At 42.4% G+C, this 15087-nt stretch overlaps 1 protein-coding gene across 4 annotated transcripts in view; it reads left to right on the top strand.

The window, feature by feature from the left end:
* The window catches only part of CEP192 (centrosomal protein 192), a 121790-nt gene that overhangs the window by 66819 nt on the left and 39884 nt on the right, over nucleotides 1–15087 (top strand). For all 4 annotated transcript variants that reach the window (XM_066579513.1, XM_066579514.1, XM_066579512.1 and 1 more), the window contains exons 26-32: nucleotides 185–245; nucleotides 2381–2523; nucleotides 2624–2716; nucleotides 4351–4466; nucleotides 5687–5869; nucleotides 6396–6486; nucleotides 14269–14448. In XM_066579513.1, coding sequence (XP_066435610.1) covers nucleotides 185–245; nucleotides 2381–2523; nucleotides 2624–2716; nucleotides 4351–4466; nucleotides 5687–5869; nucleotides 6396–6486; nucleotides 14269–14448 — 867 coding nt within the window. The remainder of the gene's footprint in view (nucleotides 1–184; nucleotides 246–2380; nucleotides 2524–2623; nucleotides 2717–4350; nucleotides 4467–5686; nucleotides 5870–6395; nucleotides 6487–14268; nucleotides 14449–15087) is intronic.

Raw genomic sequence — 15087 nt, 5'->3', positions numbered from 1 at the left:
TTCATCTGCTAGCCACGCCTCCACAATTTATTTTTCTTTAACTTTTTTTTTTTAAAGTAGCTAAGTTGACCTATCTGATTAACTTTTTTTTTACCCTTTTTGCATAATTATGCAGTGTATTGCAATACATCTTTTAATTTAAGTGTACTTCATCAATCTAACTTACTTATTTTTGTCATTCCAGGAACCAGAGGTATTTGGGATTTGGGTTGTGTTCCATGCACCAAAGACCTATAACTCAACAGGTACAAATAAACTAGTTATCGAACCACTTCAGGGCCACTGAACAACTGTAAACATCCTGAAGTGTGTATGGAGATCTACTGTTCTTAGAATTAAATAAAAAAAATAAATTTTTTCTTTTATGAATTTTGATTTTAATCACATTAATAATTTTCCTTTTTTCATATATATATTTTTCTATTTTATCATATTTCCTTTTAGCTTTGGTTAAAAAAAAATATACATATACATAATATGAATGATATTTTAAATAAGGAATAATGGACTACCTCAAATTTTAGTTGGCAACCACACATTTATTTATGTACATGTCTTATATGCTGATTTATTTACAATTTAATGTTTAGGATTTTTTCTTTTTTTTTTTTTTTGTATTCCTCATTTTATCCTTTTGACCATTTTTAATCATTTTCTTGTATTTCCCATGCGATACTTATTCCATCTTATGCAAGAACCATGGTTTTTATCTTGTATAAAAACCTTCCATTCCGTTTTGCCTTCCCCCCGCCCCCCTCGATCTTTAATTTGATGTTGTACCATTCATTTATGCATAGTGTATTCCCAGCAAAATGCTGAGGAAGGGGCACTACAGCCCTAAAATGCGTTTATGTATGCTGGATTGACGTAAAAACAGAGGAGTTGAACTAAAACTAAGTTTGTGTCTCATGCGTTTCTTTAAGGAGGTTGTGCCTACACCCATTTTTTTTTTTTCTTTTACTTCAATTGGCTGCAATAATCATCGGCCTTCCAAGGTTCTGACATTTTTGGGTTGGGTGCATCGGTCAAAACTCTATTTATATTCTCCTTCCCTGGAAAAAAAAATTTCTCTACCAAAATCCCTGACTTTGCCTTCTGTGTTTCTCTACCACCTTTTTTTCCTACTATTTTTCAAAACCTATAATGAGGGTTTAGTCTTTCCTTGGGGAAAATGATATACGTATTTGGATATGGCACACATTGAGTAACCTAGAGCTCATAATGCATTGCATGAGACTTGTTTGCTTGCGCCTTGGTTATAATTTCAGCTCCCTGATAAACTAAATGAACTGGGAAAACACATAAAAGCAGTGTTTATGTTCTGGCTATATGGATTAAGGAAGTGTTATAGCTTACTCTTTACGTAATGTTAAATGTATAATGAATGATCCCTGGATGATTAAATCTTCACTTCTGTCAATTGTTAATCATATACTGTGTGAGGTTGGTACTTGGTGACCCATTATCTGTGGTATCTTACCTGGTACCGTAGATTTCTCAGCCTATGTTAGGACAGGGCATTGATGCCGGTTAGTTTCTTGCTGCGCTTGTCCTTTTTAGGACATCAGCCCTAATATATTCCCTATTTAGAAGGTCATGCGGTGGGATAAGCAAGATCATGTAACAAGGAAAGTGTTTCTAATATGACCCCCATTCTATTTTCCTATGTTTTTGTTTATTTGCCTAGGTATTTGTTAGATATAATTACATTTACATGTGGGATTTTAATATTCATTAAAGGGGTTGTCCCGAGGCAGCAAGTGGGTCTGTACACTTCTGCATGGCCATAATAATGCACTTTGTAATGTACATTGTGCATTAATTATGAGCCATACAGAAGTTATAAAAAGTTTTATACTTACCTGCTCCGTTGCTGGCGTCCTCGTCTCCATGGTGCCGACTAATTTTCGCCCTCCGATGGCCAAATTAGCCGCGCTTGCGCAGTCCGGGTCTTCTGCAGTCTTCTATGGGGCTCCGTGTAGCTCCGTGTAGCTCCGCCCCGTCACGTGCCGATTCCAGCCAATCAGGAGGCTGGAATCGGCAGTGGACCGCACAGAAGAGCTGCGGTCCACGGAGGAAGAGGCCATCTTCAGCGGTGAGTAGAGAAGTCACCGGAGCGCGGGGATTCAGGTAAGCGCTCCGGTGAGCTTTCTTTACCTCCCTGCATCGGGGTTGTCTCGCGCCGAACGGGGGGGGGGTTGAAAAAAAAAAAAACCCGTTTCGGCGCGGGACAACCCCTTTAAGGATTATGTTTTTATGTAAGTTTAGATCTGTGAATTTTTACTCTCCTGCCTTTAAATCAGATTTTTCTTTATGGGACTGCTTAAAACGTTTCTGAAAATTCATTCTTGCCCACCAACCTAATATATTTTTATAATAGCATGTCCGCTTGGACCACCTGAAGAATTTATAGCACGTGTTGATATTGAAGTGGACAGCCCAGGTCCTTCTTGCCTGTTGAGAAGTATTCCCTTGCATGCAAGAATCGGCTGTGCTCGGATACACGCTCCTAAAGACTTGCAGGTCAGTCTCTGTGCTGAAACTTTTTTTTTTTTTCTTCTATTTCTTACCTACATGCACTGTTTGTGTATTATATTTACAAGGTTTTCATTTTTCTCTTCAGACCATTCATTTAAGATGTAGTGTTGGTTCATCAACTAAGCAACAGCTTCCTCTTAAAAATGCAGGAAATATTGCCACTCACTTGAAAGTAAAGGTATGGCCTCTGGCAAAGTTTTACTTGGGTTAAGCATGCTTTAGGAATTTTTTTCCCCTGAAATATATGTATATGTATTAAAGGGGTTTTTATCTCCTAACGTCATGGCAGCTCGCTAGGATATTCTATCACTTCTTGATTGGTGACGGTCTGAAGGCCCTTTATAAGATGGGTCACAATGTTCTGTGTTAGAGTGTTGACTGAAATACCATATACTGCAATACTGAGTTATTGCAGTATATGGTATAAGTGATCAAACTATAACAAGTTCAAGTTTCCTATAGGGACTAAAAAAAAGTAAAAATAAGTTCAAGAAAGTTTATTTTTCACAAAAAATGGATATTAAGTTTAAAAAAAATTCCCTTAATTTATGATTAAAAAAAAAATCAAAAATAAAGAGAAAAATTTATATTTGGTTTTGTCGCGTCCATATAGGGGAGGTGGCTTGTGGACCATCCTTAATGTGTGTCTTTGAAGTGGTAGTGGGTAACTGCAAGTGAATTAACTCTCCAGTAGTTTAGGGTGAAATCTGTTTATTCTGTAGGAAAATAACTTTACAGTTTTAGCCGAACAGAGCTTGCTCTACTTTAAATTGCTGTATCTCCATTTCTATTGACATGATTTTTGTGTCATAAGGAATAAAAAAGTGGCTATAGCGCTCACAGGATCCGGGGTAAACTATTCAGAAGTGGACGAGAATAATGAAAATCCCGTCTTTAATAACATGCTACGCGTTTCGGCTATTAAAAGCCTTTTTCAAGCATACAGAAATAAAAAGTGCATATACATATAATACAATTAAACAACTCCTACCGTGCTGGGCACCAACCTCATGTGTAAGCCAGTAGGAGGAGTTACATCAGTGACATCATTTCCTTGTCGCATGATTAATGGTTAACATGGTACCATAGAATGCAGAGGCATTCCATCGTTGCATAATAAGGAATGCCGCAACTCACATTCCATTAGTACTCAAACGGATCAGACCGTATTCATTCATAAAGTGTTCATACAATACAAATGCATAGACCTTCTTACAAACAATATGTAATATTTACAAAGGACAATAACATTTAAAAGAAATACTATTATAGAACAATCTTAAAATATATTCTAAAGCACAGCAAAAAAAAAAAAGAGGAAAAAAGCACACCTAAATTTTTTCTAGCTGTTCATTAAGACCCTGGGGGACAAGGGTCTGTAATTGAAAGATCCAAAACATCATTTTTTTTTTTTTTTACGGAGGGCTTCAATACATTATATGCAACTGAAATTATTCTCTTCAAAAACCAAAATACAGGGTGTCATACAGCTACATTGAAAAAAAAATATTTAGGAGTACTGGAGCATAACCTCCCCCCTCCTCCCCACTATATTGGCACTTAAGGCTAAAATTAGGTATATCACTACGCGGTTAAAAAAGCACTTCAGTTGACTTAGTTCTGCATCAAGTATATTTACATGAGACATAAATTCAGAATCTATAATTTAAAAATAAATGAATTTTTCAGGAGGGTTTTTGAATATGAAGGTGACTGATAACCTTGAACTTGCAGCTATCCTTGTGTTGGCTGATATGACCTTTGTCAATGGCAGCAAGCATCTCCATGTGATATTTTCTTCCTTTCGCACAGTGTATGACTGTCGATCGTGTTTTTCTTGTGGATCCAGAGGAATTGTTTCTTGACCCTGAAGAGGAGCAAGTAGTTGAAGTGACATTCACGCCTCAGTGTTCGAAGCTAGAGCAAAGGTATTTCAGTACTATGTTTACTATGGAATCAGACAACCGCAAATGCGATTCATTATAAAATAGAACATTTTTGAAACAGTCTTAAAGCAAGTTTGTTGGCTGTAACAACCTATCACAGTTCAGCTTTCCCTTTCTATTCTGCCTTAGAAAAATGAAAGCTGTCCTATGATTTTATGGGCAATAAAGACTATTTCTTTTAGACAGTTTAACCCCTTAAGGACCAGGTTGTTTTGTACCTTAAGGACCAGACACTTTTTAGGGATTTTACCCATGTGGCGATTTTACTGCTCCATTTTTTTTCCTTTAGCTACCAAAATTATTTTTCCTGCGTTTTTTTTCCCGTGACATATTGGACTATTTTTTTAATATCTTTTTCACTGACTTTTTTTTCCGTTTTTTAGTTTTATTGGGGGTAAAATGCTAAAAAAAATGATTTTTTTAACATTTATAGTTTTTTTTAAAAATTATTTTTATATTTACACTAAAATAAAGTATGGAAATGGGTTCCTCTATTTATTTCAGACGTTTTGATATATAGTATGTATGGTTTTGGTTTACAGGGCGCATACGGCGACGGTTTTTGTTGGCGTCTGCTTTGTGTTATTCTCTTTCTTTTGTATGTATTGTTGTTTTATTCTGCTATTTTGTTTTACTGATGTATGTAATTGTGTTTTTTACTATCTGTGTTCCCCATGACGTCATATAAGACCTCTGGGGGACACTCACTTTTTTTTTTTTAACTTTATTTGACATTTTCCCACTGTAGCTGGGCAGTCCATAGGACCCTCAGTTACAGGGGAAAGCAACCCCTGTGGTGACATTAGTCACCTGCAGAGCTGCCAGGGTCTAAGTCTGACCCTCCAGCTCTGCAGTAGCAGGGAATCCCGGGAGGTCACATGACCCCCCGAGGCTCCCGTAGTGAAAGAACTTCTTACTTTCACTTTGCCCCGACAGTGCTCATTGAGCACTGTACATCGGGGAAGCAGAAGGCAGGAAGGGTTAAAAACCCCTCCTGCCTTCTGCTCCAGGGTATCAGCTGTCACTAACAGCTGATAACCCGTATCTGCCTCTGACTGATTGCAGAGGCAGGAGACTTAGAGCACCGCCGTATTTTTACAATCGGTGGTCCTCAAAGCCCAGCACCAGCCGCCGTATATATACAGTGGCTGGTCCTTAATGGGTGAAGAAAAATACCCTAAATTTGTTAAATTCTTTTACAGTTCTTTGAAGATAATTGTGCAGCCTTCAGGTCCCCAGTATGAAGTCACTTTGATCGGAGAGTGTGAACTACCAGTAACCAAGAATACAGCAAATCGAAATTCCCTGAGTAATTCTGATGTACCGTCTATACTTTCCAATAAGCAGTTCGTGTCTTGGGGGGGAGTTGCTCTTGGAAGGGCAGTGTAAGTTTTTTCTTCTTCGCGAATCTGTACCTACCTTCCCTTTTTCTGCCCTGTGTACAATGCTCCCGCTAATGCTAGATCCATTAATGTCTATCTTCAGGCTAAAGCCATTTTCCAAATTAAAAAATCTCATGGAGAGCTCTGCCATTCCTTTCCTGTTTGTGAAGCTGTGTCACTGTTAAGTCTGCCTTTGTCATGTAGATTATTAGAACAGGCTGCTTAAAACTATATTTTATCGGTCCAAATACGGGTATATTGTTCGCGCAGAATCATTGTTCCTTATTGCAAATGATTGCGTTCCCGCTTAATCCTACGGGCTTCATGCATAATTCGTTACATTGCGCATGAAGTTCATTGGTGCAAAAAGGTTGGCCTGTAACCTGATTTTATTGTAGGTGTCATAAATGTGGCCTGCCCACTGTTAGCATGTGTCATCTAACAAATTTAATTTTAAAAATTGTTAAAGATTTTTTTTTTTTTCCTGTTCTTACACCCCCTTGACCCTTTTTCTATTAACGTCTGACAGACAACAGAAGTTAACACTGAGGAACACATCAACTATTTCAAGCCAGAATCTGCGCCTCTTAATAAGAGGTCAAGATCAAGATTGCTTTCAGGTATTTGAAGCTGTATTTATACTTTATCCACAGTTTGCTTTAAAAAAAGCATTAACTAGACTGACAACCGAGTGTTTGCTTTAGGATGTGTTCACATGCTGCAGATTTTGGTGCAGATCTGCAACGGATTTTGCCCCTTCCATTTGAATTCAATTAATCTGCACCAAAATCCACAACAAAATCGGCTGCAAATCAGCAACATTTTCACACCCTTGGGGTATCCAATGTATAAAATAGGTGCAGGTTTTCTGCACCCTAACAGTTGTCAGTGTATGGAAACCATTTGTAATAAAGATTTTAAAAATGGTAAAAATTAAACAAAGCTATAAAAGTATACAACCTTTTTTTTTTTTTTTTTCTTTGTCAATGGAAAAAAAGAGTTGTTAGGTGTGAGCCCTTCCTTTCATAGATCTAAGCCCTTCCTTTGATAGATCTAATCTATCTGTCTGGTCCAGTTGTATCCACATGGGGGGGGGGGGGATTTGTGAGAAAAAGAGAAGGGAGATAATGGTGAAAGATAAAATTTAAAGATGGACGAAGACAGGCTAGAACGACCCTCTCTGGACCCAGTTAAAGATCACGGGAGGAGTATGGGGTGACTGAGCACCAAAAGCAAAATTATGCCTAATGGGTCACATAATTGATGAGGCTTTGTGTTCCAGTGACTCCTGAAACACTATCCAGTAACACCAGGACTTCAGAAAATTACATTGCATACCTTTTTAAAGAGAAGCCGTAAAAAAACCTCCATCCTTATGATCTTTTGGTTTTTGTTAAACCACATCAACTTTGAAAGCCATCTTATGAATCCTGATTTTTGTAATAAAGTGAATCCTATGCTTGTTCCAGAGAGACCCACATTTTGGAGTCCGTATGTGTGCCAGTCAATGGCTCATAGCAAATGAGAGGCTTGGTGATGAGCTACGCAGTTTGCAAGGCCCAGGCCACACTTCAATTTATTTTTATTTTGTTTTCAACTTCTTTAAGTTATAACTTTTATAAATACTAAATCACCTGTTTTGTATTAAGAAAAATACATAGTTGGATCATACTCGTTTTGTATATATTCATATAACTAATATTCCAGCAAAATTAAAAACCTTTTTACTCCTGAAACGATTTTAACCCTGTTACCGAAACAATTATACTCCTAATGTCTTCCTAAGTAAAGGTTAGATTAGATCTTTGGTCAATATTTAGATTACCCTTTTCTTCTTTATTGGGCCACCTTCTAATTTTGGCCACATGAATGCTATGCAAGGGGCTTTGCCCTCCCAAATTTAGTGTGAAGGGATTGGAACGTCCTAAACAAGTGAAAAGAATAGGATCCAAGGGAGAATGTTCATTTGAGTATAGAATATCTCCCAATCCAGGATAATTTCCCTTCGTTCGGGTCTCCAAATCATTTCTGATATTATGCAGGAGAGTCAGGTAATTGGCTGCATGGATGCCAGAGATATCTGGTGTGAGGTGAACACCCAGATATTTTATATAATCTTTGGACCAACAAAATGAGAAAGAGACCATTATTTCTCTAACCAAGATCTGATGCAGTGAAACAATAAGGGCTTCTGATTTTTGGTGACTGATTTTAAAGTGAGTCGCGGAACTACATAATTATGTTCACTTGGCAACAGGGAATACAAGGGGTCGAAAGAAAATAATAGGCAACTACATTGTGCATGGGCTGCTTACTGTAATCCCTATTTCCAGAGCGTCATCCCGACGGCCCCATTACATATGGAGGTTGCCCTCTGACCCAGGTAGGGACAGGAAGAGTTTAAAAGCACCTCCCTTTCCACCCATGCTTCAGTGTCTTCCTGTCCCTACGGTGGGACAGAGGAGCAGCTCCAGAGCTGCAGGAGATAGGAAGCTGCGGAGGCAAGAAGACTTACCGCAAAGAAATACTTACCGCACGCTGTGCGGCCCCCCTGGAGGGGTAGAGGTCGGGGCCGCACACTCAAGAGTCCCTGCATCCCCGACCTGCGCTGCCGACGGAGCCGTCAGTCGCCCAGTAGCGCTGGTCTCCCTCGCGCGGATCGCATGTTCGGGCCGCCGCTGCTGTGATGGGATAGTTCCTCCTGGCAGGGGAACGGCAGCGGCGGCCTCCCTGGACCTCGGGCGCATAGCGGTGACGTCATCCGGCGTGGTGACGTCACGCGCACAACGTAGGGGGCGTGGCTACCGGCGAAAACCCGGAAATGGCGCCAAATTTGAAAATCCTCCCCATAAAAGCAGGCTAAACTCCATGGAGGTTCCTGCTGACTGCCAGACAAGTGTATGTGAGTATGTCTACCCGCGACAGCTCAGCACGTGAGGGAGAGATTGACACCCTACCAACTGTAAGTAGGCTATACGCCAAAACATGCGCAAATGGTCACTTGTACAGCGGATGCATATATGTTCCCTTTCTTGTCTCCCCTCTCCCCCACTTTCATGGGTAGATGGATAAGGAGGGTCCAAAGAAAATGGACCCGAGGAAAAAATCGAAAAAATGCGTCCTCTGCAACAAAAGGCTCGAGGAGAGCTATAAAAAACCCCTATGCGAGGAGTGAGTGTATTACCGCAAGTAATGCTCCTGAATCCAACGCTTGCACTGCTATAACAGTGAATTGCTCTGCCTTCACAGATGCACGGGGAAAATTCTCGCAGAGGAGAAAGCAGCATTCAAATCCGATATCCGCTGCATGATAAGGGAAGAGCTGCAGGCTTCCATGGCGTCCCTTCCCCAGGCCCAGCCAGGTCCGTCACGGGTCCCTAAAAGACCTAGACAGACCGAGTCGGCGAGTTCGATCTCCGGTGAATCGCTGGAGCTCCTGTCCGAAGGGGAATTAGAGGACCCACCAGTTCCCATAGAAGACGAGAAGAAATATTACTTCTCATCAAGCGACATTGCGCACCTCATCAAGGCGGTGAGGGAAACAATGCAAATTGAGGAAGATAACCCGCCGAGAACAATCCAGGATGAGATGTTTGGCGGCCTCCGATCTAGAAGAAAGATCATGTTCCCAGTCAACCAGACGCTGCAGCAAGTGATCACAGATGAATGGCAGGAACCGGAAAAAAGGATCACTGTTCCAAAAGAGATCCGAAACCGGCTCGCATTCGCTACCGAGGACGTCCGCCTGTACAGGGAAACCCCCAAGGTGGACATCCAGATCGCAAAAGTGGCCAAGAAGACCCTCTTGCCCTTCGAGGACACCTCCCAGCTATCCGATCCGATGGATAAAAAAATCGACGGATTAATGAAGAAAGCCTGGGAGGCAACATCCCTCACCATCGAGGCTAACATAGCCTCAACCTCAGTGGCTAGATCCATGGCGCTCTGGCTAAACAGGCTAGAAGCCTCCATAAAGGATCGGGCCCCCAGAGAGGAGTTGGCCAGCTGTCTCCCCCTCTTAAAAATGGCTACCGCCTTCCTGGCTGACGCATCAGCGGAAACGGTAAGATACGGGGCAAAAACCGGAGTCCTCAGCAACTCAGCGAGAAGGGCACTATGGCTGAAGACTTGGGCCGCAGACATTACATCCAAAAATAAGCTCTGCGCCATCCCCTTCCAAGGGGAATATATGTTTGGGCCCGTCCTGGACAAAATCCTGGAAAAAGTCGGCGACAAGAGTAAAACCCTGCCTGACAGACAACCTTTCAGGAAACCATCCTTCCCGAAGAGGATGCGCCAGCCCCCTCCCGAAGTTAAAGGGAAAGGGAAGACTGGAAGATGGTCGTACCCCAAGGGAGGTCGGGGTAAGGAAGTCCAACCCTCCCCTGAACAAACAGGGGGTAGATTAGCGGGCTATCTAAGCCAGTGGCAAGGGGTAACGTCTAACCCCTGGGTACTCCGAATAATCGAAGCAGGGTACCAAATTGAATTCCACTCGCTACCCCCTAGGAGATTCCTTATAACCTCCCCGGGGTCCCTACAGGAACAAGGGAACCTCATAAAAGGCGTTCAGGAACTTAAGGACCTAGGGGTCATTACACAAGTCCCCGATTACGAAAGGGGTGAGGGATTCTATTCCCCCCTATTTCTAATAAAAAAACCGAATGGTTCCATTAGGACTATATTTAATCTTAAAGCCCTAAATCAATTTATCTCGTACAAAAAATTCAAGATGGAAACAGTAAGATCCATCGTCCCACTAATAGATCGAGATAGTGTAATGTGCACCATAGATCTTAAAGATGCATATTACCATGTCCCAATAACGGCAGCCCATCACAAGTACCTGAGGTTTGCTCTGCGGGAGGGAGACAAGATCCAACATTACCAATTCACGGCCCTTCCATTCGGAATCTCCACCGCCCCTCGGGTATTCACGAAAATCGTTATAGAGATGGTAGCCTACTTCAGGCGGAATCAGATCCGCATATTTCCGTATCTGGATGACTTTTTGTTGGTGTCAAGGACGGAGAAGACCATGCGTATAGACCTATCCATGGTCTTATCCACCCTAAACAGTTTAGGGTGGATAGTTAACAAGCAGAAGTCCGACTTGAACCCTGGTACACAAAAGGTGTACCTGGGAGTATTACTAGACTCCCACATCCAGGAATCCCGGCTTCCATCATCTAGGAAGGAAGACCTCACCCAAAGAGTAAAATCCTTCTGTCAGGCTACGGCGGTTTCCATTAGAGAAACAATGAAGGTGCTGGGCATCCTGACGGCTTGCATTCAGATAGTCCCATGGGCACAGGCCCATACCCGGCAATTACAAGGATTTATCCTTGCCAACTGGGACAAACGGCAGACATCCCTGGATAAGAAGGTGAGCCTGTCCGTCCGAGTCAAAGAGTCCCTACGCTGGTGGACCTCACAGAGGAACCTAAGCAAAGGTACCTCTTGGTCACAAGAATCTACCGTACCCATCACAACAGATGCCAGCAAAACGGGATGGGGAGCCCAAGTAGCCGACCAAAATCTACAGGGGATTTGGGACCCCCAAGTAGCTAAACGCTCATCCAATTTCAGAGAACTAAGGGCAATCTGGGAAGCCCTTCAGGCGGCAGAACCCCTTATAAAAGGAAGGCATGTCAAAATCCTAACCGATAATATGACAGCTCTGTCATTTGTTCGTCACCAGGGGGGAACGCGACACCCGCACCTGCAACGACTGGCAACAGAGATACTCCGCTGGGCGGAATCCAACGTGCTGTCCCTCTCAGCGATCCACTTAAAAGGGTCCACAAACGTCGCTGCCGACTTCCTGAGCAGACAGAGCATCCATCCAGGAGAATGGGGACTGAATCAGCGAGTCTTCGACCAACTAATCTGCCAGTGGGGAGAACCGCAGATAGACCTGTTCGCCACGAAGAGAAATTCAAAGTGCCAGGACTTTTACTCGCTGAACCCCAGAGACAATCCACGCGGGGTAGACGCCCTGTCCCAAAGCTGGGACATGGACCTAGCCTACGCCTTTCCTCCCTTCCCACTGATCCCCCGCACCCTCAGGAAAATCCAAACCAGCCGGGCGTCAGTCATACTAGTTGCCCCTATGTGGGACAAAAGGCCCTGGTATCCCCTGCTAAAAGCCTTGGCGATCCAGGGTCCATTCCTACTACCAGCCGTAGAAGATCTTCTCCTCCAGGGCCCACTAACATACCCAGGGGTCGAGAAATTGAAGCTAGCAGCATGGATGCTGAAAGCATGATACTGCGTGGGAAGGGACTCTCCCATAATGTAATTACTACCCTAACAAAAAGCCGTAAACCTATCACGATAGCCATCTACGATAGGATATGGAAAAAATTCACAGAGTTCTGTAAAATAGAGCCAGGGAAAATCCCAGGAATTGACATTCCCGTAATCCTGGAATTTTTGCAGGCAGGCCTAGAAAAAGGCCTTAGTCCTAGAACCCTTAAAGTCCATACAGCAGCACTAGGGTCCTATCTAGATTTTCCCTTGGCAGAACACCGCTGGGTGCGTAGGTTTCTCAAAGGGGCAGAACGGCTTCGACCCTTTGTTAGAGAAACCTTTCCTACCTGGGACCTAAATATAGTCTTAACTAGCTTTTGCCAATCCCCCTTCGAACCCCTCTCACAACTCTCCTTGAGGCTGCTCACACTAAAAGTTACCCTTTTAGTTGCCATAACATCGGCTCGGAGAATAGGGGAATTGCAAGCATTACAATGTATTGAACCATACATGGTAATACAAGACGACAGGATTACCTTCAAACTAGACCCAGCCTTCCTTCCGAAGGTAGTGTCAAAATTTCATAGGGAGCAGACGATCACTCTGCCCTCCTTCTGTCAAAATCCCCGTAACGAGAAAGAGAGAGAATTTCATAACCTAGACGTTAGGAGAGCTGTTCTAGCGTACCTAGAGGCCACCCGCTCTTTCCGTAAAAATAATAACCTCTTCATTCAATTTCAGGGGCCGGCAAAAGGAAAGACGGCAACTAAGAGCACCATCGCGAGGTGGATCAAGACCGCCATCCAAGAGGCATATAAAGCCAGGGGTCTCGACCCTCCGGGAAAAATTAGAGCTCACTCCACTCGCTCTCTTTCCTCCTCTTGGGCAGAAAAAGGCCAGGCGTCTGCCGAGCAGATCTGCAAGGCGGCGACCTGGTCGAGTATACATACATTTACCCGACATTACAGGGTTAACGTCCAGTCGGACAAAGACCTGAGTTACGGACGTAAAGTCCTTCAGGCAGTAGTCCCACCCTAGGGCCACGTATAATTTGGTATACTCCATATGTAATGGGGCCGTCGGGATGACGCTCTGGAAGGACACGGATTACTTACCGGTAGTCCCTTTTCCAGGAGTCATCACGACGGCCCATAGTTCCCTCCCCTTTAAGAATAATTTATGTTCTTCAAATGTAAATATGACCGAATAAAGGTAAAATTTGGTTTAGTAAACATTGTCCACCGTAATGATTTATAAGTCACTGAAGCATGGGTGGAAAGGGAGGTGCTTTTAAACTCTTCCTGTCCCTACCTGGGTCAGAGGGCAACCTCCATATGTAATGGGGCCGTCGTGATGACTCCTGGAAAAGGGACTACCGGTAAGTAATCCGTGTCCTTCAGGGTTTGAACGAACCAGACAAAGAAAGGGCTGCACACAGATAATAAATATAAGAGGTGAAATGGGGCAACCTTGACGTGTGGTGTTGAAAATGGTAACCTGGACAGAGTGATGATTATTTGCCTTCACTAATGCAGAAGGGGACTAGTATTGGCTATCCCAACTCAACATATTAGCCCTCAATCCTACGTATCAGAGAGTCTCAAACATAAAATTGCAGCTTACCCTATCATGTCTTATCTGCATCAGTGGACCACAAACAACTGCAAGTTGGCTCTATTTAACATGGTAAATAATAATTGACTCTGGTTGTATTCTCCCACGCTTCTAGAGAGGGCGTAAGTCCCTCCTCATTTTGATGAATAATATGTTTGATAAGCTGGGATAGTTTATGGGCTAGTAGTCTTGAAAAAAAATTTAGGTCCACGTTCACGAGGGAGATTAGTTGTTAACACTGGGAAAGGGAGAGATCTTTCTGTTATTTTGGGATCACAGTGCTATGGGCTCTCAGTGAGTCACTAGGAAGGATACCCCCCATTGCAAGGGAGTTGTATGCTTAGAGGGAAATGGGGAGATAAAACTGGAATGTTTTTATTAGGCCCAGTGTGTGTGAACAAAAAAAGCTTTTGGCTCAGTCACTTTTGCTAAATAATTCTTTACTATTGTTTGAACCATAAAATCTTAATTGCGATAAAAGCTGTCCTTTGCAGTATAGGAAAATATATGCATTAATGAGCTTATGTCTTCAACAGTTGCAAAGCTCATTTGGTTTGGAAGAACGTTTGACTAACAATCGAGAACTTACAATTCGTCCCAAAGAAGATTCATGTGTTCAACTGATGTTTTCCCCTACACGTGTAGGTTGTATGTTGGCCAAGCTAGAGATAAAACAATCTGGGATCAAACCTTCACAGCCAGGAGTCAAGTTTACTGTAAGTTTTAATGTTTTTTCTTCTTGTTTTGGGGTATGAGTAGTATTAACAAAACAACGTAGTATTTTAGGCTGAATGAAGACTTCTTTCCATTTAGTTCAGTCTATTTTCCTGCAATGTTGATCCAGAGGAAGGCAACAAACCCCAATAAGATAGAAGTAAATTTTCCTTATTTTTGGGAAGAAGATTCCTTCCAGACTCCAATCTGGCAATAGGAATAACTCCCTGGATCAACAACCCTTGTGAAGTCATCAATGACTATAACATGTAATATTGTAACTCTCAAGAAAGCCATCCAGGCCCCTGTATGACTCTTTCAGTGAGTTTGCCATCACCATGTCCTGAGGTGGAGAGTTCCATAGTCTCAGTGCTTTTACCATAAGAAATCCCCTTCTATGTTGGTGAAAAAACTACCTTTTCCCCAGGTGTGGAGGATGCCCCCTTGTTACAGTCATAGTACTTTGGTATAAATAGATCATGGAAATAATCTCTGTATTGACCAATGATAAACAGTGTGTGTGTGTATAATATAATTATTGCAATTTTTATGTAGCAGTTTGATAACCTCTCTGGGTATTGTAGTCCACCCATTTAGTTTATTACTTTAATTGCCTAACTTTGTACCTGCTCAAGCTCTGA

Source organism: Eleutherodactylus coqui, chromosome 9, assembly GCF_035609145.1.
Source record: "Eleutherodactylus coqui strain aEleCoq1 chromosome 9, aEleCoq1.hap1, whole genome shotgun sequence".
NCBI lineage: Eukaryota > Metazoa > Chordata > Amphibia > Anura > Eleutherodactylidae > Eleutherodactylus > Eleutherodactylus coqui.
Note: the sequence above shows the minus strand (reverse complement) of the source record. Positions and strands in the feature narration are given on the sequence as shown.